We start from the raw sequence: 27,724 nt of genomic DNA on the forward strand, positions 1-27,724 counted from the left end.
CCGCCCCTGGTGCTCCCGAGGGTGTTCCCAGGGAGGCCTGCGCGTGTCGCAGGGCTGGGAGGGCTTTGCCCGTACAGTGGGGAATTTACACCGCCGTCGCACCAGCAGCTTTCAGGGTTTCTTTCCTTGTCACCCACACGCTGACCTTCACCCTCATGCCCTCACCCCTCACTGGCCCCAGCCCTGGGCAGCTCTAGCGATGGCGTTGGCCAAAATCCACGGGGAGAAGGCACAGATAGGTCCACGGGGATCGTGTGGCACGTGGGTGCCCTGAGTGCCCTGTGGTGTCATTAATCACCGATCTCCAAACTGAGTCCTGCCAGCCCAGGTGTTGGCACCCGCGGAGCCACATCACCCCTCCCTGTGCAAACAAAGAGCGGGAGGTACCAGTGCAGTGCACACACCTGGGGATGCGATTCCCACCACCCTGCATGAAAAAGTGGTTTCCAACACATGCTGGCACGGAACTCTTTTGCTGGCTGCCACCACATCCTGCTCAGGGATCAAGGGATGTGACTTCACACCACTAAAGCTTTGGAGGTCACGTGTGTCTCACTCTTTATTTTTTTGGGGAAACACTTCCTGGGGTGGGGTAAAGGTGATCTTCTTTCAGTATCTCCACTCAAGGTTTGTTTTGCCTGTCGGTGGATGTCTCATGGGTCACCTCTTTGTGTTTGGCACAATGCCCTGCAAGGCCACACCACTGGGTTCCTGGTAGTGAGCCCCGGGAGGAGCCGGGGCAGCCCCGGCCCTGCAGTGCCCAGCCCAGGTCTTTGGACCGAGCTGTTAATGCGTAACCGGGGCACGGGCCAGGAGCTGCGCGGCCGGTGGGGCTGGAGGGTGAGTGCAGGGGGACGGTGGGTGCCAGGGCGGGGGGAGCCACGGGGCACGGGGAGGGCACGAGGCCATGGGGAGTGTAGGGAACAGGGGTGTGAAGGCGTGGGGCACGAGGACATGGGGATTGTGAGGGCATGGGGTGCAGGGACACGGTGGGGAGGGCAGAGGGGTGTGTGGCCACGCTGCATCACAAGCCCCTGGGGGCCCATAGGGGACAGGAGGGCGTGGGGGTCATGGGGATGGTGTGAGGACACAGGGGCACATGGGGGCACCCACCTGCTGCCTTGTCAGTGTGGTTCCACCCATGAAGGAGAGGGCAGCCAATGTGGCTGCACCAAAACAAAAGGTAATGAGCTGGCAGGGGGCTGGCACTGGGTGGGGGGACATGGAGGTAGCATCAGCCCAGGGGACCTGGAAGTCACTGAGCCTGGGAAGGGTGGGGACAGCCAGGAACCCTGAGGGGGCTGGAACTCTGGGAGGTCTGAGCCCAGACAGGTCCTGGGGAGTGCCCTTTAGTGGTGGTGGACTTGGGGAGGGGGTTCCTCCTGATCCCTGCCAGGATCCTGGTGAGATGTCCCTGAGCTGCAGGCACACCAGGGGTGCTGGAGACCCTGGAGTGTGGTCTGAGGTTCTGGGTTCCCACCATGGCCCTGTATCCTGCCCTGTTGCTGGGGAGCCCAGGAACAGATTGGGGCCATCACTCCCCAGTGCTCCCCCGTGGTGGCTCTGCTGGCCTGTGGAGCCCCACACCACCTTCAGCTGCCCGTGTTGAGGGGAATGGTCTCCAAAACTACTCACATTCACCAATTTCATTTGGGGCTGCATCCCTCCCTTCAGTGGGCCCTGATCTCACACTGTGAGAAGACAATGATGACCTTGCTGTCTCCTCCACATAGACCTTTACAACTCTCCTCAAAACAAAGACAACTTCTTACTGCCTCTGTCCTCACACAGAAGTGCTCTGCTCCTACAGTCGATCACTGCCTTGTCCGCAACTTCTCTGCTCTTCCCTCATCCTTCTCCAGGCAGAGGAACTGGGAGGGTGTCCAAATGGGATGATGCTCTGAGGGTTCCTGCCCTGGCATAACACTGGTTCTTCTGGCTTTGCTGGACTAGTTCTCCCAGTATGATGCTCCTTTAGGACCAGTCCCCATGCAAACTACCACTCATTCCTACCCCTTGCTCCTGCACTGTGCTAGTTATCAACATGGAAGGACCTTCTTCCTTATCTGGCTTACACCAAGACCTTGCAATGAAGGATGCAGCCACATTTATTTTTTTAAAAATCCCACTTGCAAAGGGACTCACAGAGACTGGTAGACACTGCCACCAGTTTGGAGGAGGAGTACCAGCACTCCCTGATGCATATAATCCTCTCCTGTAATTCCTTGGAATTGTAGAAGAGCAAAGACCTTCCCAGAGTTAAAGGAGAACAGGAATTCAGCACACCAGCCCCATGGCCTCAGGACTCCACGAGATGGTCCCTTGATGTGCTAGTGCAGGAGCTGCTCTGAATCCCTACTGCAAAGGGTATTCTCCTCTCAGAGACTCAAAACTGAAAAGCACAGCGGGACATTTGACCTTCCCAGAGGTGATCCCATCTTTCTCTCCCCAGCCAGCTGTTTCTCTGGTGCATTGAAGCTGCAAACTTCTAGAGATGGAAGGAAATCAGATAACCCTGGACAGCCTTGAGAAGGGCACAGATAACCCAGCTTTCAGCTTCCAGGTAAGTCTTCCCTTCCCTTCCCTTGCCTTCCCTTCCCTTCCTGTCAGGGTACAAAGTGCTCCAGCTAATAATGTTTTCTAGGGAGAGGAGAGACACTATGAGGAATGTGGTGATCCAAGTGGTGAGAGCCAAGAGCAGAGGAGAGGAGAAGGGAAAGGGAGATTCTCCTCCTATTGCAGGTAGGATAACCCCCACAGATGTGTGTGCTCTGTCAGAGACAAACCTCATTTGGGAGCAGAGCAGGGTCATATTGACCACACATGGGGGACAATGTCTGATGGGTCATTGTGGCCTTGTAAGGTGGCAGTGGCAGATCTCTGTCCCCCTAGCAGCCACCTGGTGCCAGATTCCACTCATGGTGCCAGGGTGTTGGGCTGTGTGGACCATGACACACCATTACCACCGTGCTGCTGCTGGAACTGGCCTGGGGGAGGCATGGTCATGACCCAGCTCTGCTGAGTTGGCTTCAGTTGCGTTGGACTGGGTTGGGTTGATTTTCCACATCCACCTTCTGCGTCTCTCATGTCTTTGTCATGTGACTCTCCCCAGGAAGGCCCTGCAGCCAGCATCCAAGGCAAAGCACTTCTGCAAGGCTCATGCCAAGGTGTTGAAAAGGGTTGTCCTGGGGCTCCTTGGAGCAGGTGAGGACTTCCCGGCACTCAGACCCCACCTCCATATTCTTTTTGGCTGGCCATGCCCCCAGCCTCCACACACTGAATGTGGTCACTCGTGGAGGTTGTATCCACTCCCAGCCCTCACTGCCTGCCCCTTCCTCACCCCACCACTCCTATCCAGAACTATCTGCCCCTCACTGTCCTCCCCTTTCTCCACCTGCCCGAAGGGTTTGCTCTGCCCCTTCTGCTCCCTGCTGGGGTCTCCTTGTGCAAAGATGGGAGCCTTGAGGGTGGCCAGGGGAGGATATTTGGAGGAAATGAACCTCTCTGTTGGCCCCAGTTAGTGTTATGAACCCATGATCCTACAGCCCTGATGTTTCTGACCCCCAATGTGCCTTCTCCAGCCTACCTGTGCTACTTCATTGCGGCCTGTTACCTCAACTTCCAGCGAGCCCTTGCCTTGGTGGTCATTACGGCTGTGGTCGTCTTCTTCGTCTGCTGGAGCTTCTTCAAGAAGCACTGTGGGGCAAAGGTACTGCATCTCCTCCGTCCCGTTGGGAAATGCTTCCAAAAGTCCTGGCCGTGGCTGAAATGGTGAGTCAGGAGAAGGCAGGACCAGATCCCTCCCAGCACCTGGGTCCCCTTCCATGGCTGTCCTGTCAGCACAACCACAGTCAGTGGCATGGGCTTGTGCTCTGGTGCCATGCAGGCACCTCACGAATGACAAGGCATGGCCCAGCCTGGAGCCTTGTAAAAGCCGTGGCAGAAATGTTTTGCTCATCTGCCTCGGCAGCGTGATGGCTGTTCACATCCCTTGTTTGTGTCTGAGCCCCAGGTTTCTTCAGATACATGGACCTTACGGTGGCAACTCCTGCACAACCAGCTCCTGCCCTTCACAAGCTCCTCTCCCCATGGGGACATCCTCTTGCTGACAGTCTGGTGTTTCCTTTGCAGGCTGCTGTGGGTGGCCCTCCTGGCAGGCCTGATCGCGTGGCTGGTTTTGGACACTGCCAAAAACCCAGAGCAGCTCATCTCATTAGGTGGCTTCTGCGCTTTAGTGCTGTTCCTGTTTGCCTGCTCCAAGCACCACGGTGCGGTACGTGCTTTGGGTGTGGCTTGGCCATCAGTCCTCTCACAGGAGGTGGCCACCCAGCACTGGAGAACAAGTGCTTCCTTCCATGGGCATCCCCTTCCCTGGAGGAAGCAGAAGCCCAGCAGAGCTCCTGGGCAGAGCTGGGCACAGCCTGGGGAGCTGAACTGGTTGGGTGGATGGACCCCAAAGCCACCTCACTGCTCTTCTTCTCACTGCTCTCCTTCCCATTTCCCAACCCAGGGCTGCCCCACAGTGCCTCTGTCCTGTTTTCCACCATGTCCCTTGTAGTGGGTCAGACCCAGAGGCCCAGCACCAGCCCCACACCTGAGCTGCAGGTGCTGTACGTGGAGATTGGGCCTGAGCTTTGGGTGCCCTGGGGAACTTGGTCAGAAGTGACTGAAGTCCCAGTGGCTTCTAGCCCAACCTGCTTCAATGTTTTGGGCAACCCCTCCATCCTCCTCTTCCAAAGGGTTAATGAACAGGCAGTTTTGGTCTAGCAGGTCTGTGCTACCAGTGAACCATCAGAAGGTCTTGATGCTTGTCCCCTTCTGGATCAGCCTGGCAAGTTATGTTCCAGCCAGTTCGAGTCCCACCAACTCAGCATCTTCCTCTGTCACCAACCCATGTTTGTGGGTTTCTGTGACACTTTACTGGCCTCCCCATGACCCTCACCCAGGGCACAGTGTATGGTGTTTACTATATTCTGAAAAGGAAGCCTGTAGGCCTTGGCAACATCACAGTCCCCATTCTGCTTTTGTCCACAGGTGTCCTGGAGAGCTGTTTTCTGGGGTCTTGGCTTGGAGTTCTTATTTGGAGTCTTCGTCCTCCGAACGACCCCTGGTATCCAAGCTTTCAAGTGGCTGGGTGACCAGATCCAGGTACTACATCTACTCATCCCATCCCATGCTTGCACCCTGGGATGAACAGGAAGAGCAGGGGGTGACATGGGCTGGGGAAGTGGCAAGGACTGCACACTCACAAACATATATGTTGGGAACTGGAGGAAAGCCAGCTCTTCCCTGGTTGTCTGAAGCAGCCCAGACCCCTTGATGTGGTCTCCCTTGAAGGCTGTAGCAGAGCCCCGTGGGAGAGCCCACCAGTGTCCCCAGCTTAGGTTTCAATGGGTCATTCTCTGGTGTGTAGTCAGCTGTGGGACTGGGGATACAGCCCCCTGCTAGGCAGAAGTGAGATGTTGGGAAAGGACCTAATGGAGATCTCCATCCTACTGTGTAACTTCTTCCCTTGCAGATCTTCCTGGGCTACACCACAGCTGGCTCTGGCTTCGTCTTTGGGAACACACTCATTACAGAAGTCTTTGCCTTCCAGGTCAGCTGGGGAATGGGGTGTGGAGATGTTTTCTTCTAGTCTGGCTCCTTGCTGGGTCCTGAAAGGCACAGAGCTAAATGCAGCCAGATTTGCTGCATTAGAGCTTGAGCTTCTCAGAGATGGGTTTCCCTTAGCTTTGTATCCATCCATGGACCTCCTCAGTACCGTGGGGGATTTGCACTGGTCCCTGTCCCTCCTGCCAGCCTGGCCCAGTGTTGTGGCACCCAACAGCATGGGCTGGCTATGCAATACCATGCCATGCCCAGCTCTTGATCTCCAAGTGTGCCTGTGTGTGTCTCAGCTCTCCTTTAACCCTGTGCCCTGGTGCCTTGCCTGCAGACCCTGCCCATCGTTGTTTTCTTCAGTTGTGTGATGTCCATCCTCTACTACCTTGGCGTCATGCAGTGGCTCATTCTCAAGGTAGGGCCTCACTCCTGGATCTGGGATAGCTATGGGAAAGAGAAGAACCTGGGGGGTTCTCTGACTACCACAATCAGCTGAGGGATGTCCTGGAAAAATTGTCATGGTACTACTTTGTGGTGATTTGTCCTGCTTAAAAGAATAGACACAAACCCCATCTTTCTTGCATGTCCTTCTGAGAAAGCCCAACCCTAGGGCTGATGTTTCTATGCAGTCTGGGGGTGCTTCCCAAGATCACCTCTGTGTAGGGGCCATACAGTGCCCTGCTTCCTGGGGATGGTGACAGGGTGCCAGGAACCTCTGTAAACATGGTGGCCTTGTCTTTCCCCAGATCTCCTGGCTGCTTCAGATCTCAATGGGCACCACTCCCACTGAGACCCTGAGTGTGGCAGGGAACATTTTCGTGGGACAGGTAAGGGCCTGTGCAGGAGATCCAGTTCCTCAGAGCTTATAGCTGAGCCTGCCCTGGAGAAAGGGTCTTCTCCTCCCTTCCTAGGAGACCTGAGGCCCTGTGTGGCCCTTTCTCAAGGACAGCAGGGTTTTCTCTTCCGCAGACCGAAGCCCCGCTGCTCATCCGCCCGTACCTTGCGGACATGACCCTCTCAGAAATCCATGCTGTGATGACTGGTGGCTTTGCCACCATCGCAGGCAGTGTGATGGGTGCCTACATATCCTTTGGGGTGAGTGCATGAGTAGATGTATGCCACATGCTCCCTGCTGCAGAGTTCTGACATGCAGGAACTGCCCTGGACTTGATGGTGGGAAACCTCCAGCAGGTGCCCCATTGTCCCCTTCCATAAGCAGGATGGAGGCAGAGTGTCCAGCCTCACCCTGTCCCAAAGACAGGTCCAGCCTCACCTTTGCTGGCCTGGTCAGAGCCCTGCCAGTGGAATTTCCCCACTAAAGCTGTGCTGGTCATTCTCACCCTTTCACTGGGTACCACTGAGCAATGTCTTCCCTCCAACCCCTTTTACATGGTCAGAAACAGCCATACCTCCCCTCAGCTCTCTTTTCTCCCAGCCAAACAAGCCCTGCTCCTCCAGCATCCCCTCAGTGCTCCTGGCCCTGACCCCCAGGGATGCCCTATCCAGTTCGTCAGTGCTCTGTCGTGGGAAATAAACCTTCCCCTTGACCTGCTGCCTGAGCTCCTGCTATTTAAACATTAATTAGTCTCCTTAAATGGGGAACCAAGGGTGGAAGGTCAGAGAAATGAGACATTGACAGGGCATGGGTGAGGCTGGGAGCTTAGCCCTTCGTCAGAAGGTAAAAGTTCGCAATATTACACAACCTATTGCTCTGATACTGGTAAGTAGGAACAAGGAAGGGACAAGAACCATCATGATTAAGTCAAACAGCAGGAGAGGTTAACATCCCCGAGGACAAGATCGCTGCAGCTCCAGCAATGCCTCCATCCAGGCGAGCTGCCCCATGTGCTTTGCTGCTTAGATGGGAAAACCAGCCAATTTGTGCACCCTGAGCAAACAGGGAGCCCTGAACTGCTCCAAGTGTCACTGGCTGATGCCAGCCCCATGCTGGGATGCCCTGGTGTGGTGTGTCACGGGGCACAGCCTTGCACAGAGGTGTGTAAGCCCCTGGTCTGCGCGTTGCAGATTGACGCGGCGTCGCTGATCGCAGCCTCTGTGATGGCTGCACCCTGCGCCCTCGCCATGTCCAAACTCGTGTACCCCGAAGTGGAGGAGTCCAAGTTCAAGGGCAAAGGAAGTGTCCGAATCGCCAGTGGGTGAGTGTGAGGGGACAGGTGGTGGAGTGGGAGTGCATTGGGGGGTGGAGTGTTTTGCCACTGTGGGGAAGCTGTGGGGGCAGTTTGGGGCACAAGTGGACATTGTGAGTGGCCCAAGGCTGGGAGAGCTTGTGTTGTTCAGACATCCATGGATTGACACCTGACCTTGCACAGGGGATGCCTGGCCATATAAGTACATTGGGGTCTTTTTCCACACAGGGAAGAGCGGAACATCCTGGAAGCTGCCAGCAATGGGGCTGCCGCCTCCGTGGGGCTCGTGGCCAACATTGCAGCCAACCTCATCGCCTTCTTGGCGGTGCTGGAGTTCATCAACGCTGCTGTGCGCTGGTTTGGGGAGATGGTAGACATCAAGGATCTCACCTTCCAGGTATTCCCAAGAACAGGCCTATGGTCTGGGCTGCCAGACCTTGCATCCCCCACCCATCCCCACCTTTGCCCGCTGCCTTAGTAGGCTGTTGAGATCCTTGCTGAGCGTTTGGCAAGTGCTGGCCGTGGGTGTCCAAGCTGGGGGCTATGCAGAAGGTCCGTTCTGAGTCATTCCCTTCTGGAATGCTTTTCCCAGGTGATCTTATCCTATGTCCTCATGCCCGTGGCCTTTCTCATGGGGGCAGACTGGGCAGACTCACCGGTGGTGGCTGAGCTCCTGGGGATTAAGATCTTCCTGAACGAGTTTGTGGCATACCAGCAGCTGTCCACATACAAGAAGAACCGTCTGGCGGGCCTGGAGGAGTGGGATGGAAGCCGGAAACAGTGGATATCTGTGAGAGGCACCTGCCACCCTGCTGGGCACAGGGCAGGGATGAGACCAGCTGGAATGGGGCATGGGAACTGGCCAGGGTGGTAGGCAGGCAGAGGGTTGGAAAAGTCCTTTAAGATTATCGAATCAGGATGATGGTGCTGGGGGTGGGAGGGCACCTGTGGCCAACTAGACTTGGATGTTCCCCAACTGCTGGGTATGGGAGGAAGGAGTCAGTGACGCCCTTTCCCATTTATCCTGCTCCTTGATGGGACAGATCATGGTGCTACAGGGTCCCTGTCACCTGTCCCCCCAGCCCAGCCTCTCCCAGGGACAGCCTTCATTCTTGCTCCCCAAAATAGCTGAAGGATAAAATGTTGGGGTGGGGGACTTATCTCCATCCTGTCTGTCTGGGCTGGGAGCTCTGACATGGTGCTCAGCTCTGGGTGCTCTGGGGCTGCTCCTGGGCAGAGGTGACCATCCCCCTGTGCCCTCCAGGAGCGAGCTGAGAGCATCACCACCTTTGCCCTCTGTGGATTTGCCAACCTCAGCTCCATTGGGATCATACTGGGAGGCCTGGGTGAGTGTGACTCATGTCCTAGGTGCCTAGGCACAAGGCAGGGGGATCCTGGGCTAGGGAGCAAGGGCTCATCTGGGGCAGGAGGAATTTGCCCTCAAGCCTCCATGTTTGGTCTCTGCCAGGTAAGAAACAGGATTTGCATGATGTGAAAGGAATGGCTTTGCACTGCACCCCTGGGCAAGAACACGTGCATGTCCCACTAGTCGGGGTGTCACCCAGCTATGGCACAAAGAGCAGAGACTCCAGTGCTGGGAGCGCTGAGGGCTCTGGTTGATCACCCATGGGTGCAGGGTGGGCACAGCACTCTGCCAGCACCCACCGCTGCCAGGACGGGCAGACAGTGTGCTGGGTGCTGGCTGGGACCACCATGTCCTCCAGACAGCAGGAGTTGGTGTGGGGAGGGCACTGCGTGGCAGAGCCAGCTGGGGACCAGGGACATGTCCCTATCTGTCCCCAGCCAAGGGTAGAGCCGGAGACAAGATGTGACTCCTCCTGGTCTCTGTTTTGCCCCACAGGCTCCCTGGCACCGAACCGCAAGGGTGCGTTTGCCTCCGTGGTGCTGCGGGCCCTGCTCACCGGCATCTGCGTCTCCATGCTCAACGCCTGCCTGGCAGGTAGGTCCCTGCCCACTGCCAGCGGGGTCAGAAGGAGCACAGGGCTGAAAACCCCTATAGATGCAGGTTCAGGAATGGGGTGGCTGGCCTGTCCTCCCCATGGCTCTGTCAAGGCCTCCAAACCCTGTTCTCCCCTCATGGCTCTGCCAGGGGCTGCCGAAGCCCAACAGCTCTCCTGGGGCCTCTCGTCCTCATCTGGGCTGGGATGGGGACATTTCAAGGGCAACATCTGGTGTACTGCAAGGAGCTCCCTGCAGTTTCAGGGAGTGAGGTGGGATAGCTCATGGGACCTGCACAGTCCCAGGTACAGGATTTGCTAGTTGGGCTATGGGATTTGTGAGCAGAGTTGGGACACAGGACTTACAAGTATGCTGGGGGTATGGGATTTGAATCCATAGTCCCTCTCAAGTCCCAGTAGGAGACCTTGTCCTCTAGGTCTCCTCTATGTGCCAACGGAGGTGGGTGATTGTGTAACGTTCTTCAGCACGGCCAACTTCAGCAGTACCAGCTACACCATATACACCTGCTGCAAGCAGCTCTTTGCCAGGTGGGTATGAAGGGCCCCAGAGCTGTCTGGGACCCAGGTGGTGGGGCAACAGCTTGTCCTGACCACGTGTCTCTCCTTCCAGCTCGGTGTTCGAGAACGGGACGCTCTCCTTCACGGGATCCTGGGCTGGGCAGGCGGAGAGTGTGCTGTGGCTGACAGAGTGCTGTGGGCACTACAACCACACATCCTGTGCAGGGACAACCTAGAACCATGGGAGGGGCACCAGGGTCTGCAAGGCTGGCCCCAAAGGTAGAAAAAATCCTGACAGACACCTGAACATTTTGTCTTCTCCACTCCAAGTGCTGATGGACAGTTGTGTGCACCTTGCAACCAGCACCCTTAGGTACTGGCCCCATGGACACAAGGAAGCTGCTCCCAAATAAATTATGGCCATCCCCATGTGCTTGCCCTCAGACCCCCTCTGGCTCCCGCCTGCAGCTGTTCCACCACAGCACAAGGTGCTTTGCTGAGGCTGCACCCCATGCTCACTGCAGACCTCGCAAGCCAAGCCTCACCCACTCCCAGCTCTGGGGTCTGGCCACAGCCACCCTCTTCTCCCCGTGGGGCACGGATGGGGGTAAAGGTGGTACTTGAAGATGTTTCCTTCCTCCAAGCACAAAGCTGCCCCATCACCCCGTGCTTGGGTGCATCTTTCCCGCAGGGACCACAGTGCTGTGGAACAGGCCAGTCCTCCTCACTTTATTGCACTCGAGAGCACCCAGTTGCCAATGCGGCCACGTTATGTACATCGGTATTTTACAATCACCCAGCGAGAAAGGACCAGGGCCCCAGCGTGCACGGCGCTCCCTTCCCTCCGCCAGGCTGCACCGAGTCACTGTTTGGGACCCCACCGTGCAGGGGGGACGTCGCTGGCACCCAGCACCCCGGGGAAGGTGATGCTCTGCAGCACAACGAAGCCGACAGTGCTGGGGCTCTCTGTGAGGCCCCTGCCCGCTGCCACGCTCCGCCGGCTGCTGCACGCCTGGGTGAGCTGACAGGCACAAGGGAAGCTTGATGCAATGCAGGGTGCTTTACTTTCCAGCATGAACATCACTGCCTGTCCATCACTGCCTCCTGCCACGGGACAGCAGGATTTGGAGTGCGTGCTGCCAGCTGCCGCTGGAGTCTGGCATGTGCCAAGCAGGGGTGATGCTAATTAAGCATGACCAGGTCATGGTGTGGGGCTGGGCGTGGTATACAGGGTCTTTGTATGGCAGGGGGACAAAGAGGAGCAAGTCCTGAGGGCTGGACACCCACATGTGCCAAGGCAGAGACTGGCACGGAGGGGAGGTCACTGATCCTGGGTGTCCCATGTGAGGTAGAGCATTCTTACCATGGCGCTGGCCAGCACCACAGCAGCACCATCACCCTCAGCAGCCACCCAGCAAGGGGGTGGGAGACTTCCCACAGGGCACAGGGGAGGGTAGGGGTGCAAAATCCCTTCCCTGTGCAGCTGCTGGTACCCGCCATGGGACTGGCACGCACTCCAGAGCCCCACGTCATAGCAGAGGAGCCCTGCAGCCACCACTGAAACCCTCTGCAGCAAAAACAGTGTACCAGGGCAAATGGGACTGCCTGGGTGCTGTTGGGGTTCTCAAGGGACAGAACACTGGCAGGGCTTGGCCTGGTCACTTTATGGAGGACACAGAGAGGGACATGAGGTGCTGGGAGCCAAGAGGACATCCCAGACTCCCAGTTTGCTTGGGGGAGCCAGGCAGGGGCATGGCACCTGCAAAGCCCAAGGGAGCAGCTCTGCCCCTGCCTTAAGGAAGGCACATGGAGAGAGTCAAGACAGGAAAGCGAGTCCCAGTGTGGACGGGCACGTGGCCCCACAGGCTCCACCAGCAGCAGCAGCTCTTGTAGAGAGGTACTGGTGAGGGGTCCCCATTGTCCACAGCTCACAGCCCCCCACAGCCCCGGTCCAGCCGCTCACACTAACACACACCACACAACGCAAGCGCTGCGGGCCAGGGCAGGGCTGGAGGGAGGAGAGTTTTGGCAGAGACCACTGCCAGGATCTCCCTTTTCCAGACTGGCCACGGGGCTGCTCAGGCTGGGTCCAGAGTGGGGATCCCAGCTGCAGCGGCTCCGGCTACTGTGGGCAGCCAGCCCTGCTGCTCTCTCCCAACCTGGGTTTGGAGGCTGTCGGGGCCTCCCCTGTTCCTGCAGCTCTCCGGGAGCTCTTGGGGCTCACAGCAGCCTTGCGGGTGCCCTGAGGACTTGACAGCGCCTTCTTCTGGAGCTGGGGACTGGACTGGGCAGATTTCCTGCCCAGGGAGGGGCTCTTGGAGCCCTTGGGCTTGGCTGGCTCCAGTGTCTTCAGGCCCAGGATGCTGCAGTAACGATTGCACCGGTGAGCAGCCGGGAATTGCTCCAGCAGGGAGGGGAAGCAGCTCTCCTTCAGCCCCTGGTACCTGCCAACACAGTCATCCTCAGGCCCTGTTTTGCACCAGGAGATGTCCCATCAGAGCAGGGAGCCGAGGATGGAGCCCGACCACACTGACCACCACGGCCCTTTACCAGGTGAGCAGCAGAGCTGGGTCTGCTGCCCCAGCAGCTCGGGGTCACTCACCCTTTCAGGTTGGTAGCGATCCGCACATTGGTCAACTTCCAGCCCACTCCTGCAATTAAAAGAAGGACAATTAGGCTCTGTCCAGAGAAGGATGGGCACTGGCACCAAGGGCAGGTCATTGCCCTGGGAGCTGGGCTCCATGGCATGTGGGGAGAGAGGCAGGAGGGCAAGGCTGGAGCTTTTTTCCTCCTTTCCCAGGCCGGAGGGTGGTGAGAGGCCACAGGAGTCAGACAGGAGATCCCTTTACCTTCCATGTCAGTCACAAGGATGTTTCCATTTGTCCACTGGTAGACCCAATGCTGGAAGGTGCAGCATTTGAGCACGATCTCCGAGGTGCCTCTTGCTACCAAGCTGCCGTCTCTCTCGGTGACACAGTACTGCTCACAGGGCCCACCCAGGTCCTCCTCCATTGTGGCATAAGGGATGTTGTTGGCCGGTCGATAAACCAGGTACAGTGGAATTATCCTGTGTGGGAGAGCACAGATGGGGTCAGCATGGTGAGCTCTCCCACTGCTGCAAGCAGAGGTTCACACCGTGGTCTGCATCCCTGGCTTTTGCCTTTCCCTAATATCCCTTCTGTTTGAGGGTGGGAGAACAGTGCAATGTCCTTTGGGATGCCCCGGCACCCACAGGGAACCCTCCCACAATTCCTGGGATGCTCTCCCAGGGCATCAAGCCAGTGGAGCTGCAGCACCTTACTTACTCGGGCACTGCTCCAAAATCAGGGACGGCTCGTGCCTCGGCGGCAAAGATCTTGCAGTACTCACGGCTGGAGTTCTGGACTTTACATTCCTGGAGGTGCAAACAGAAGAGTCAAGGACCTGTCCTGTCTCGCACCAACACCTCCCTGGGACTACTGCCAGTTGTTTCCCTGTCCTGGTGGTTCAAAGGACAAGTGATGGGAAGGTTCCAAGCAGCTCTGTGTTGCTCAGAGAGAAGAGCTGAAGCCAAGAATGACAAGGACACGACCAGACCACTGCTCTTCAGAGCATTCCGAAAGTGGAAGGAAATAGCAAAAGTGGGCACAGAGTTGGGGACTGTTTGGGGACCAACCTACACAGATGGGGAGGGTGGAGGGGAGACAGGTGGATGGTGCCCCACAAGGATGCCCACCTGGATGGTGATATCGTAGTTCTTCTCGATGAGGCTGTTCTCATTCTTGGTCCCAAAGACAATGAAATTGTGCACTTTGATGACACAGGTGTGGCCAGACTCAAAGATGGGCTCCAGGCCATAGATGGCTCTGGCACGGCAGGCTTTGCGCAGGAAACCAGCGCCCACTTCCATGTCCTCGCTCACCACGCGCCCGAAGAGCTTATCCCCCCAGTAGCCTGCGTCAGCCAAACCCTTTGCAAACACCATGGGCGTCATCTCGATCTCCTCTCCAACTGCTGGGGGGAAGTGCTGGTGAGTGGGGACAACGTGGGCACGTCCTGCCCCTTCCACGGAGCTGCCCGTCCCCCGCACAGCGAGGGGCAGCGGTCACAGCTCATCACATATGGCCCTTACCTTCAATCTCTTCCCGCAGGCTAAATCCTGACAACACTAGAGGAGACAGAAAGCAAAGAGGTGTCAAGGTCCTGACAGGATCCCACCCTGCCCCATGCACTTGCACGACTAGGGATGGCAAGTAGGATGGTGGGAATCACTCATAAATTAGTACACAGAGGCAGATGCCCCTCACAGAGGTGGTGTTACGGGATGTGCAAGGCTCCCCCACCACAGCCTGGCACCAAGCCCTCTCCACAGTTGGCCACACCACCCCATGGCACAGCCAGGCAGATGGGAGAGGCTGCTGAGGACTCCTCACCTTCTGGGCTGAGCAGGAAATCGGTGGAGTCGGTGCCGTACTCGTTGCTGATCACGCACCGGTAGACCCCGCAGTCCTTCTGGGACGCCTGCACAACAGCCAGGGCTGCCTGGCCCTCGTCGCCAGCACTGGGAAAAAAATGAAGCATGGCCTCAGCCCCGTATGGTTTGTGGGGGCACACAGGAGCCCTGTGACAGGCGCTGTGGGTGAGCACCATGCTGCCCTCAGGAGGCTGGAAGAGGGCTACAAAGAAAGCCAGCCCAAGGGCATCCCAGCTGCTCCCCTGGCACGTCATGGCACCAGGAGTCCTGCCCTGTGCTTTGTGCTCACAGAGATGCTCCTCCTCCAGGCAAGCCCTGCAAAATCTGGCCAGGATTGGGCTACAGACATAAAGGTACTTGCCTCTGAGTGAGGCTGGGTCAAGGCTTTGCAGAAGTAAGAGTTGGGACCCTCATCCTGAGACCTGCTGGCTGAGCAGGCTCTGCTCTGGTCCACTAGAAGGCAATGGCCACTCCTGGTCCATCTGCCCCAGCTCAAAGATCTGCCACAAAAGAGCATTTCTGCCCCAGAATCACCTCTTTCTGCCTGCTCATTATAAAGGCAGCTCAAGCAACGCTCAAAGGCAAATCCTAACTGATGCACATGATGTTCCTACACAAATCCTCTGGGCTTGAGAACAACTTGCTCTCCATAGTGCACCCAAAGGAGCATCCAGGATACATCCAGCCACCCAGATGTCCCTGCGCAATGGCAATACCAAGGGATAAAGAGGGCACGGCCAGAGCTGCTTTTGCCAGCAGTGATTGCATCGAACACCCTCCCAGCACTGCTGCCACCCTCACATGGATCATTTGGGGTCACAGTTTTGCAGTTTGCATCCACCTTTCAGTTACTGTGATGGGCACAATACCTTCCCTGGCTTCCCAAGGTCTGGATACTCAAAGCACACACTCCAGATGGAGCATCAATAGGACAAATTTGGCAGCAATTCCCCATCTGGGCGATCTTTCCCTCCAAGGGCCCTGAGAAGATGAAGTTCACAACGTACCATGCCACGCACTGAGCTTCCCATGCAGCCTTAACAGAGGGGCACTTTCACACCCCAGTCAAGGCAAGAAGCTGGATTTAGCAGGTGACACACAAGGACTACGACGATGCAGAGCTGGCAAGTTACCTCCTTTGGGCTTCAGCTACAGGGATCTCGTCCTTGTACCATATCAGCTTAGAATCACTCAATATATTGAAGAACTGGCACCAAAGTTTCAGGTTTCCTGATGCATCGGAAAATTGTTCTGCCCTGATCTTACGGACCACCTGTGGAACTAAGGACAGGGTGTAAAGAGATGGATGGTGAGACACAGAGTGCTGGCTGCAGCTCCAGGGACAGGCCAGCCTACCCCAATGCTGCTGCTCAGGGCTTTGGTGTTGGGTATCACACATATGTCAGCACAGCCTGGTAGAACATTGCCCTCCCAGGGAAGGTCTCGGAACTCCGCTTGGATAAATAAGGTAGGATAGAAGTGGAACAAATTCATTCAACAGTGCAGCACTGCAATACCCAGTGGGGCTTGATCAGACAGAATGCCGAAAACACTGTGGAATGTTGGAGGAAACATTCATCTACTGAAGTGGGGATTTATTAAGGTTATTCTTACTTTGCAAGAGTGCTGCTTCCTGTGAGGGCATCATCTCCTTCAACCCCAGGATTATGCCTTTTCTAATTCAGTGCCATGAGGGATCAAATTAGCATTGACCATGGATATTGAAGAGGAGTGTGCACCTCGCCGATGCCCACTGAATCAGAATCATGGTTTGGATTCAAAGGCACCTTAAAGACCATCTTGTTCCAACCCTCTTGCCACGAGCAGGGACACTTCCCACTAGACCAGGTTGCTCAGGATCCCCAACTAGCATCAGGTTTGGTGAGGACCAGAACATGGAGACCAACAATAAGAGGCTTCTATGATCCTTTGGACCAGGGAAGTCCAGGTTGTGGAGACAGCCAGTCTCAGTGCTGCTGCCTCTTGCATTCCTCCACCCTCCCTGCACTGGGCAGAAGTCTTGGGGGAGACTTTTGGCTTTCACACAGCCAAAGGACAATGCTGAAAACCCTGCAAGTGCAGAGAACTCATGTGGCCCCAACTCACTATCACCAGCTCCCTTTGCAGGCAACAACAGAACACGGTTCATGGGGATTAGCTCCTCCCTCACCTTTAAATGGGTTATTTGCTTTCTGGGACTCTGCTGGCTGTGCTTCTGGCTTAGCATCTCCAAAGACCTCGTGGTCACCACTGGTGTCACCTGCAGGCTCCTCGTACAGCTTAGGAACCTCCAACGTGGCCATTTTCCTCGTGAGGGTTGGCGAGCACTGCTCTGTGGGAGAGGATGGAGCCAGGGCAGGAGAATGCAACAGGGGTATGTTCTTCCTGGATTGCTGTGGTGAAACAGTGGGACTTCTCATGTGTCCCGGGCTCTCCAGGGTTGCCTCCTCTTCCTCCCCCACCTGTTTGGGTTTTGGCAGGTATATTTTGCGCCGGGCTCCCAAAGCGAGCTCTTCTGGTGTGGCACAAGGTAGCACTGCCAGAGGGTCACCAGGACTCTCTTCAGAGCTCACTGGAGGCAAATCAGAAGACTGAGGAGGCTGCCCTGCTCCTGATGCTGACATGCTGCCCACCACAATGGAGGGCACAGAGAGCAGGGGCGGCCCCTCGGCCTTGGGGGCAACCCAGGTGCGTTTCTTTGGTGGCACAGGCCTGCAAGCCAGCATCTCCTGGCTGGTGACAAATTCCTCGTTGATCATGCCTGTGATCCGCCTGGATGTCCTGGGGGTCAGAGGCAAGTTCTCTGCTGTCTGGAAGAGCTGGTTGTTTTGTACCTTTTCCAAAACTCTCCTTGAGGTGCGAGGGCTCAGCCCAGCAATGCCTATCTCTGGCATCATGCCTTCCCCTGCATCTGGCTGCTCCTTGTCCCCAGCGTCAGTGTCTCCTTTCGTGGCATCCTTACTGCTATCTGACATTTTTAGAAGCAGCAGCAGGTAGTTCTTTAAGGAGGAAACCAGGTTTTTGTGCTGCATTTTCTCCTCCAAAGACATCTCCTGACATCTCTCGGGGCCAGGCAGGACCAGCGGTACCTGTGGCTGGACCTCAGCACCTCCTTCAAAAGTCCCTGGAGGTGCTGCTGGTCCCTGGCATGGAGCTGTGGCTGTCTGCTCTCCTCCTTCCCTCTCCTGAGGTCCCACGGGCACTGGTTTGGCATTCTCCTCTCCTAACAGGCTGGCTGAAAACGTCTCTTGCGGGGCAGATCCATCTGTCTTTGTGGTTTCCGTTTCTCCCCTCACAGGAGGAAGCAGCTGGGCTCCAGATGGGACCTCTCCTGTGGTGGCCTCCATCCCTGGGGCTCCATGAGCTGTCAGCAGTGCCTCCTGAGCCACCGACGGCTCTGCTGCAGGAGCAGGAAGCAGCTTTTCCTTGGCAAGTGGAACTGACGGAGGAGCTGCTGTTTCAGTGTCCTGCTGCCCCAAAATTGTCCCTCCTGCCTCCCTGTGCCCAGCCCCAGGACATGGCTCTGCTTCACCACTCCCTCCTGTCCTCACACCAGGATGGCTCCCAGACAGCTCTGCTCCTGCCTCTTTGCTTTTCCCATCCTTGACTGTCTGATGCGGGATTTGCTCACGAGAAACATTTTCTCCAGTGTTTTCTCCAGTTTTATCCTTTGGAGGACTCAAATTTTTTAGCAATGGCTCTTCTCTGCCTTGGCTTTTGTTCTCTTGATTTAACAGTCCTTGCTGAGTCTCTCTGCCCTCAAGAGCACGGGAATGTCTTTCTGCCTGTTTCCTGGGGGGTGGGTGCTCCTTGCTGGACTGTACGTGGTCTGGAGAAGGTGCTGTTGGCTTTGGTGGCTCCTGAGGCCTCAGCCGAGGATTTGTCATTTTCACAGCCCCCCTGGCTTCCTGGCAGACAGGCACGTCCTTTCTGACCTCCTCTAACTTACTGGCTTGCTGACCAGACTCTGTGGTTGGACAAGACACTGGGTGTTTTAGATCATCAGGAGACTGTCCCACTGTTGCTGCAATCTAGTAAAAAAAAAAAAAAAAAGAAAATTAGCATAATTTTACTGCATAGGTCTGCTCAGTCATACTTGTGGTCCACCTGTACCATATGGCACTGCCTAATTTCTGAACCTGATACCACTGATACCCATCCAGGGTCTCCTGGCTTTGCCATCATCCCACAGGAGGGGGTCCCACCTGCTGCACAAAATGTGTTTTCTTTTCATCAGCTCCAACCCTTCTGCCTTTCAATGCCTTTGCTGTGCACAGAAAGGCAGGAGATCTGCCTCTCTAAATCATTCAGTGGCTTCTAATCCAACCTTCTCTGATTCAGCACCTTCCCAAGAGCAAAACTTTTCCCCTTTCCCCAGCCACTGCCGAGACCTTGTGTAATTCCCTTGGTGTTGTTAAATATTTGGTGCTCCCCTATCTCCACTCCAAGATGGGGCGATGGGGATGTCACACACTATCTGGATGAGGCTGCCCAAGTGATTTATAGAGAAACTGTACACCATGACGTTATCAGCACTGCCCAACCGCTCTGTTCCTCTGACATTTGGGAAGCTCCGAAGTTTCCGACCGCAGCTACACACCAGCAGACACTGTCAGGGAGCTGCCTGCTGCGACAGCTGAGCTCTGTCCTGAGGAGATCTGCTGAGATCCTCCAGCCAAGGGGCACCATCTATTTCTGTAGGGAAGGCAGAGATACACTGCCCTGCCTGGCTGATGCTCTGTGAGCAACACTAGAACAATTGCATGGGGACAGGGCACACACACAACAGGTCCCCAAGGATCTGCTGCTAAGGATTTTCTCCTGAGGTCCCTGACTTGAGCTTTAAGCCTCCCAAATGGAGGCTGTGGCAAAGGAGGGCTGTAGCACTTGGACCTTCTATTTTGTGCTGCCTCTGCTTCGTTTGACAGCTTGGGAAAAAGAGGAAAGGTAGCACCAGTCTCTCAACAAGCCCTTCCCAGAGGAATTTGTAGAATCATAGAATGGTTTGGGTTGGAAGGGACCTTAAAGATCGCGTCATTCCAACCCTCTGCCATGGGCAGGGACACCTTCCATTAGAGCAAGTTGCTCCAAACCCCATCCAACCCAACCTTGAACACTTCCAGGGATGGGCAGCCATAGCATTTCTGGGCAACCTGGGCCAGGGCCTTACCACCCTCTTAGCCAACAATTCCTTACGAATATCCCATCTAACCTTGCCCTCTGTCAGTGTGAAGCCATTCCCCCTTGTCCTGTCACTCCAGGCCTTTGTCCAAAGTCCATCTTCGACTGTTAGGATGAAGTGAGTACCGGAGGGCTGGGCTGGGACGAGCACCATTAGGGGCCACTCCTGCCCACAAAATTCAAGTCTCCACACTCAGGATGTGTAGAAATGAGGCTCCAGTTCTCAGGGTTGCACAAGGCACCCCCAGATGCCACACATCCCTGCTGCTGTTCCCTTGGAGTCATATCCCTATTCTGCCTCAGAGGGCTGTGTCACAACACAGAGCAGTCCAGCGCTCAGGCTTAAAAGGTTTGATTTTAAGAGACTGACACAACTCATGCAGTGAAACCCCTCTGACTCTCACCAGAGTATTTGACCCTCCATGACACAGAAAGGGATGGGGATGGGAACAGCCCAATCTAAAGGAGGGGTCAGCCCTGGTCCCTCCACTCTGAGGCTGAACCAGGGGGGCTCCAGGTGGGTCAGGGCTGCTGGTTCACAGGTGGATGCACAGTGGTGGCTCTGTACAGTGGTGCTGGTCAATGGGGACAACTCTTTGGCTGAAGAGGGCTCAGGGCTTGTGGGGAATTTGCTTATTACCAGTGCACGAGCTAAAGCTCAGTCAGAAAAGCTTTCTGGGAGCTTTTCAGGAAAGCATCTGTCTTTAAGTAATTATAATTCACTCAAAACTAGGGCCATATACAAGAAATATAATAAAATCATCAGTTCAAAATTTGAGCAAGAGTAATCATCATGCAAATCCAGTTTCTTCTCGGCTCTTACGGAGGAGGATGCTCAAAAACTGGCTTCAGACCGTAGGATCTGGCATTTTGCTACAGTCAAATCCAGCTCAAAAGAGAAGTCCTGAGCATGAGGGCCAGTTAGGTCCCCAGGCCAGGATAATACCCATGTTACGACCTTGTCTTGTTTGATAAAAGAATAAAAGAGAAAAAGACAAGTAACCCCCGTGTCCTGAGGAGTAAAAATATCCTCAAACATGCCTGGAATCAGCCTTAAAGGGCTTTAAAACAGCTTATTTGGTCTCACAAAAGCTTGAGGACTTGCCCCCACAGCACCAAGGAGCTGAAGGATTCAAATTCAAATCAAGAGCATCCCCTTTTGTCTCCTCAAAGGCACACCAGCTGACAAGTCACAGGTTTCCCTCTGTGAGTGGGATTTTGAAGAGAAAAATACCGCGATGCATGTCAAAAGCTCAGGGATGACAGCCCAAGCCTGGCTGCTGCACTCCAACATCTTCCACCCTCTTTGAGAGCAAGGGGTGTAAAAGAGAGCAGAGAGGGGGGAAAAATGGATTTGCCACGGGCTGGCCTACACAGCAATAATTTCTGCAGCAATATGTGATGCTGTGGGTCAGGTTGGAGATGGATTCAGGGTGCTGTGCAGTGGCAAGGCCAGAACAGAGATGGTCACTGCATAACACAGCAGGTTCTTACCAGCAAAGCTTCTCCTATCTGTGGCTAAAGAAATCTAAATGAGGAAAAAAGGATTGGGCTTTTTTTCCACTGAGGCACCCAGCAATCCCACTTTCTGTATCATGGATGTTTCCACATCCTGAAGTATGTGCATTACCTACCAAGGGAGAGGTGCTGCACCTGAAGTCTTGTCCGTACCAAAAGTGTGTACCTACCACAGCCCAAACTCCAGATCCTGGTAGCAAATTGGACTACGAGAACCTTTTACCACAGAAGGGATCATTAAAGAAAAAAAGGTGAAAAATAGTCTGGTAGGTTCCAGTCTAATATTTTCATGGAAAATACTTCAGGTTAAATGACAAAAATAGCAGTTGACTAAAAGATGCGCTGAGGGTCAGGAGCAGGTGCTGTGCTCTGGCGCTTCATCACCACCACAATAAGTCTCCCAACAGAGTTTTTCCAACAGGGAAGAGCCAAAAACCCAGTCCAGACCTACTGTATACATGTTGCACTGTAAACAAACCTTGAGTCCCTGCAGCGCAGCTCATGTGGTGTACCTGGCACACTGTGCTCATTTGCATGGGGGGGCTCGTTAACTCCGCTGAAGCTCCGGTTCCCTTGTTAAACTGAACAGATGCCATTGGCCTCATCTGTCTATGCACAAGGCCCCCACCCCCAGCTATAAATAGCCATTCAGTGCTGCCTGCTGAACTGATCTGAAAACATTTTGCATGAGGTCAGGCTGCCGATTAAACTGGAGAGCTCACAGCCACCCCAGGCCACCCGGAGACCAGCTGCTCGCATGGCCCCGGCTTACATCTCTCACCACCTCAGCTGACATTTGTTTGGAGATGGGGTGGAAGCTCTGCTCTCCGGGCACACGAAGTCCAGAAGGCCCTTTCCCTGGGTGCTTCCACCAGTGGAGAGCTGTGGAGCCTCGGCAGCAGATCCCATGGGGCACTTGCAGCCTCCCACACATGGTGCCACAGCACAACCCTGCAGCACAAGGTACTTTCTTGTTGCCACCCCTGCGTTGGCTGCTCTCTCTCCTAGTTACCTTTTTGTTTCCCTCCAACTTCTGTGCTTGGTGTTGGCCTCTCTGTCCCTCGGACAGCACAGGTCCTGCCTCTGACACCTCAGAGGACAATGGAGCATCCTCTGTCTGTCTGCTGATGGCCACCGGCCGCAGGGCAGTCTCGCTCCTGGCCTCGTCCTTGGCTCCCACCTCCTCCTTCCCTGCTGTTGGCTTCACCTGCTTATCAAAATACATGTCCTTTAATGAGAAGTACACGTTATCACTGGTTTTAGTGTCCTGATTCACAGCTTTCTCAGGCTCTTTGCCTTTTAGACTGGTTTCCACTTCTTGATCCTTTGCCGCTCTCAAACGTGCATTTCTACGTAAGGGGACAGGAGGGGCAAACCTGGGATTTGAGGAAGGATTGGCCCTGTCTCTCCCACTTTCTTCTCGCTTGGAAGCTTCCTGCGTTGCTGCTGAAGGAGCCCCCACCTTCTTTTTCTTTTTAGCTGCAGAGTCTTTTGCCCCTGGCTTAGCCGCCAGGTCCTCCACTGTCTCATAGATATACGTGAGAAAGCTGTTCCCGTTCTCCTCCCCAGTCTCCAAAGTGGCATCTCCATTGGTTGTCACCTCTGCTTTCAGAGGTGCTACCAGTTTGTTTGAGAAGCCCATCACTGCACTGACTGGCTGCTCCTGTGTCTCAGCAATATCCTTGTGTAACCTGGACTGCGAATCCGCGACGTGCACTTTCGCTGCATCTTCCTTCTCCCATGAAGAGTCTCCTGACTGGAGATTCTGATCCCTAGCCAGCCTCCGCTTCCTCTGGAGCCTTTCGGGGCTCATTCCCTGCAACTTCTCCACCTCCACATTTTCTTTTCCTCGTTTCTTGCCCTGTTCTATCTCTTGCAGCTTTTCTTCAGCTTTTCTCTTTATTTTGTCAAACCATTTCTGATGGATTTTGAATTCCGTCATGGTTCCCACTTCCAGCACACCAGAGCAGGACACGATGCCTTTGGTATTTCTAGCTGAGGCCTGGTAAATGCCTGCATCTTCTTCTCGGCACCTGGAAACCAAAAGCTGTGCATGAGACCTACCCATCCTCCCCAGGATTCCCACTGGGCACACAGGCATTCCCTGCCTGCTCTCCCACTTCTTGCTCCAGGGAGGCCAGAAAATGAAGATGTGGCCCATGAGATGCCCACAGAATGTGTGGAGGCCTGGGGCTGGTCTCCCTCCCCGGCTCTGCGCTCTCTCAGTACTAACAGGCAAGGAGGTTTGATGTTAAATCTGTGCCGAGCTCCACCCTGGCTTGTAACTCTGGTAAGAGAGGGCTGTGATGGAGGAGGAACAGGCAGCACCAGGCTTCCCGACTGTCCTTGGTCACATTCCTCTGCAGAACCTTCTCCTCTCAGCTCTTCACAGCCTACATGACAATCCTGTTCTTCCTCCACTGTACTGCCTTACCAAAGCCTTCCCACCCCACGTCACAGGCAGCAGCACAAACATGTGCCTGCCATCCCTGTTGTCACCCCTCGAGGACACCTGACCCCTGGAGATCCCTGCTCCTGCGAGAGATGAGCCAGCCTCTGACGGAAATCTGGAGCACACTTGGGGCAGCAGAAAAGCCCAGACTAGAAGCACAAGGATGACAGGATCATCAGCAACACTGATTCTACATTTTCTGTCACTGCTGCACCTGTCTGACACCCCAGTTGCAGGACTTGAGGTGTCACAAGTCCCTGCTTGCTGGAGATACAGTGTGCCTGGCTCTTCAGAAATACAGTCCTCGCTTAAAGTTAAAAGAAGCTGGTAGTCAGGGCTGGATAAAGGAGGGCCTTGCCTCCATTCATCAGTGCCAAAGCAGCCCTTTCCATGGTGACAGCTAGGAACGGCCCTTCTGGGACAGGGCTGTAGCTTAGGACACTCCTGTGAACTGTTTCTGTCCTTGTCCTGCCTGAATCCCTGGACCATCATCCTGGGGGCAGACAGTGCTTCCTGTTGGTCACCTTTGTCCAGCCCTATTGCTCAGTACTGGAAGGCTCCAGAGAGAAGGATTTATCCTGCCCTTCCTGTTGCTTGCAGCATGGCAGCTATCCCTGGATGTAGTAATGGATCTCATACTTGTGTGATCGGGGAGTCACCAGAGCGAAGAGCTGGAGGGGAAGGGACAGCCAGGAACTCGCAGTGGGGAGCAGAAGGGGCCAGCACAAGTGCTGGGGGGACATCACTGCTGACAGCTTCTCCAGCTATTGAGAACACACTCAGAGCTTCCACCACCAAATCCAGCCCCTCTCCAGCTCCTTTACTCACTTGTACAGCTGCAGGGTGTGGCGATTTCCATGACGGAATATCTCGTACTTGGGTAAGCCACAGTAGCGATCCATCTCCTCATCATCCTTGTACCATGTCACCTCTGGCTGCGGGAACCCTGGGGAGGAGATGGAGGGTGTGAAACATTTCATCCAGGAGCACAGCCAGCCTGGTATCAGCAGCAAACCAAAACGCTCCAGCAGACCAGGACAGATGCTATTCTGGGCTCACCACATTCCTAAATCACACAGCAGAAACAAACAACGGAAACTTGATGGGCTTATCTCAGACTTTTATCGCTCTTAGGAATAGGGCTATTTTTGAGAAAAAAATACCAGCACTTCATTCCTGAACAGAGGAGTGTGGATCACACGCTCATCTCCTATAACACTGGCCAGGAGGAGAAGGTGAGCATTCCGTCACTTTTATGTGAAGAGGGATGTTTTGATGAGACCAAGGCTATGGTTGGAGAACAGCTCTCCCTTCCATGGAGCTCTCAGCATTTCACATGGTGTCACAGCCTGTAAGTTGATCTGAAACTTTCCATTGAACAGAAACAACCTTGATTGCATCACAGTCAGCTCAGTGTCCTACAAATGTCACTTGACAACAGATGTCACCTGCCTTTTCAGTAGAATGACATCATGATGTGTGTGACTGGCTGGACAGCAGGCTGGGCACGCAGCCACGTTCCCCACCACTGGCAGCAGTGTTGGATCAGCATGTGAGTCCCACATGGACCAGTGCTAGCCACAGCCCTCAGCGCTCACCCACAACAGCTCTAGCTCAGAGTAAGAGAAGTTTTCATGCAAAAACTGCTCAAGCCAGCAGGCAGCATGAATTCCTGCACTTCACACAGGGCTCTTGGCACAGCGAAGCCGACTCCCAAGACACAGGATGGAAGTTTCAATGATCACGTCATGTCTCAGCTATAGTCAATATGCTCAGCAGTTGTTCAAAGCCCCAAGGCAGACACCCAAAGCTTATCTTCTGCACATGTCCCTGCTGGCTTTCCCTGTGGCCAAAGGAAGGGAGTCCAGCACCTCCACCAGTCCCCAGGGCTCACCCCACCAGCCCCCAGCACCCCAGAATGCAAGGGGGGTCAGCTCCTATGGACATCCCTGGCATGGGGCCAGTCAGGGCTTTCCAGGAATATCCAAAGTGTCCAGACTCAATGACTCTGGAGTAGTGACAGGGCAGACACAGGGCACTCCCTACCTATCCTGGATACTTCCCAGTTGCCAACCCACAGGTTTCAAGGCCGACCAGGACCCCAAACCTTCTCCTTGCACCAGCCAGAGATGCTGGCAGCCCGTAGCAATGCCTAAGCCCAGCTTACTCCCGCTCCTATGAAGGTCCTATAGCAGGAGTGAAAGTCTAGGAGCAGAGACATATCAGCAGGAGTTCACCCAGGTTTTGGCCAATCCAAAATGCCTTTTTTCCAGAAAAGCAGCGTATGCCAAATCTCATGTACTGCTTTGGTTTCTCTGCCCCAATCTGCCCTTCTGGAGTGCTCCTTGTCCACATCTCTTGCTTGTGGGGCTCCCCAGTGTCCTCTGGCCCCTGGTCCTCTGAAGGGATTTAGCCCACTGGGACCAGACAGGGCTGAGAAAACAGTCTCAGAGGAATTTTACTTTCTTGCTCTCCCCCATGAGCAGCAGCCATTCCTATGGCCCAAACACCTCCACAGATCGGATTTTACTCTATTATTTTCCTCCCTCACTGAGGTCTTTTGCTCTGCACTGCCCCAGCATTCCCTCTCTCCATCCTCACTGCCCCTGCATCTCCCACATGCTTTGCTGCCTCATTCCCCTCCCACTGCTGCCACCAGAAGCTTTGGCTTTCTGTTGGGTAGTGCCTTGTTCCTCCTCTTCCGCAGGAAGCCAAGCCATGACTTTCTCCCAAAGCCCTTCCTGCATGGCTCTCCATCCTTACCTCTTGCCACAGCCTGCTTTTTGCTGCTGCTCTGACCACCCCCAAACCAGTTTCTAGAGATGTGCAAAGCCCTCAGGTACCTGTGGCTGAAGAAAATGAGCCCTAAACTGGAAACTGGAGAAAGTCATGAGAGTATCCCAGAGACAGGATCATCAGGGATTGATACTGTTGCTTACATTTTCCATAAAATATTAGCTACTGGCTATACTTGGCAGCACGACCTTGGGCTGAATGAGCCTGTGATGGATTCTTTCTGCTCCAGGGGTGATGAAAAAACCAATTTCCATGCAAAGCTCACATTTTGCCAAGAGCAATCCAACCCTTCCCAAAGGCTGTTCCACAGGCAAGTCCTTCGGGAGGCCCCCACGGTCTGTACCGCAGGGAGCTGGCGGGTTGATTTTCCTAATACCCGACGGGCAGCTATCACAGCCCAGCCCTTCATTCCGGGAACTGCCAGCAGATCGTTTCCGAGAAGCCCTGTGATGTCCCCCCGTGGCCTCCGCAGCTGATTTCCATTCCCAGCTGACATCTGCCGGAAAGAACTGTGCTTTCCATAACTGTGCAGTGCCTCGAGGAAAGGCTTTTCCTCCTGCTAAGCCTCAACTCCGTTTGACCTGTAGCACTTGTGTCCTTGAGGATACCTGCTCCCTCCGAGGGGCTACAGCCGTGCCAGCCCAGTGCAGGCAGGGAGGGACCAGCTCCCACTGCACGCTCCCACCCTGCAGCCAAGAGGAGCTGCAGGCAAGTGCGGGCTAGAAGTCTGCAGGCAGAGGGATGCTGAAAGGCTTCCCACCTCCCACATAGGGACAGTGGCCCCAGCTGCCTGTCCAAACACCATCCATCCCTCCCCAGAGGCTGTAACCTGAGCCAAGCAGGGGATGGAGAGATGCCTGTGCAGGGACGGGGCTCCCTGGCATGGGGAGGGGAGCTGCTGCTGACGCTGCAGGCATCCATCTTCCGGCTGCTGAGTGAATGAATTCCCCCGCTTCGGGGGCGGGGGTGGGGGGTGGGGGGGTGCGGAAAGAGGGCAGGCATCACTCCTGGCACATCCCCTGCAACCACAGCACGGGGTGGAGCCGAGGGCTCCATCGGTGGGCACTGCCATACTGCAGGGTACCAGATGCCCGCCCTT

At 55.2% G+C, this 27,724-nt stretch overlaps 2 protein-coding genes across 4 annotated transcripts in view; one reads left to right on the forward strand and one right to left on the reverse strand.

The window, feature by feature from the left end:
- Positions 1-583: 583 nt before the first annotated feature.
- LOC113974631 (sodium/nucleoside cotransporter 2-like) lies at positions 584-10,642 on the forward strand. Of its 3 annotated transcripts, none has more exons than XM_027697927.1 (18): positions 584-840; positions 2,453-2,563; positions 2,645-2,742; positions 3,113-3,204; positions 3,582-3,771; positions 4,132-4,273; positions 5,035-5,148; positions 5,519-5,596; positions 5,936-6,016; positions 6,348-6,428; positions 6,571-6,696; positions 7,627-7,757; positions 7,977-8,145; positions 8,341-8,538; positions 9,013-9,094; positions 9,610-9,708; positions 10,144-10,255; positions 10,338-10,642. In XM_027697927.1, the coding sequence occupies exons 2-18, from the start codon at positions 2,495-2,497 to the stop codon at positions 10,459-10,461; spliced, it is 1,986 nt and encodes a 661-aa protein (XP_027553728.1). In that variant the 5' UTR covers positions 584-840; positions 2,453-2,494; the 3' UTR covers positions 10,462-10,642. The 3 variants fall into 3 exon arrangements, with proteins under 3 accessions (XP_027553728.1, XP_027553726.1, XP_027553727.1); XM_027697925.1 differs by having other exon boundaries at positions 2,457-2,563; positions 10,338-10,461; XM_027697926.1 differs by having other exon boundaries at positions 600-627; positions 10,338-10,461.
- Positions 10,643-12,347: 1,705 nt separating this feature from the next.
- The window catches only part of ALPK3 (alpha kinase 3), a 32,357-nt gene continuing 16,980 nt past the window's right edge, over positions 12,348-27,724 (reverse strand). The window contains 11 exon segments of the mRNA XM_027697924.1: positions 12,348-12,669; positions 12,828-12,876; positions 13,075-13,292; positions 13,531-13,619; positions 13,941-14,215; positions 14,337-14,372; positions 14,638-14,765; positions 15,812-15,959; positions 16,849-18,709; positions 22,390-23,410; positions 24,658-24,775. Coding sequence (XP_027553725.1) covers positions 12,348-12,669; positions 12,828-12,876; positions 13,075-13,292; positions 13,531-13,619; positions 13,941-14,215; positions 14,337-14,372; positions 14,638-14,765; positions 15,812-15,959; positions 16,849-18,709; positions 22,390-23,410; positions 24,658-24,775 — 4,265 coding nt within the window.

Source organism: Neopelma chrysocephalum, unplaced genomic scaffold, assembly GCF_003984885.1.
Source record: "Neopelma chrysocephalum unplaced genomic scaffold, ASM398488v2 Primary Assembly neopelma1_124, whole genome shotgun sequence".
Taxonomy (NCBI): Eukaryota; Metazoa; Chordata; class Aves; order Passeriformes; family Pipridae; genus Neopelma; species Neopelma chrysocephalum.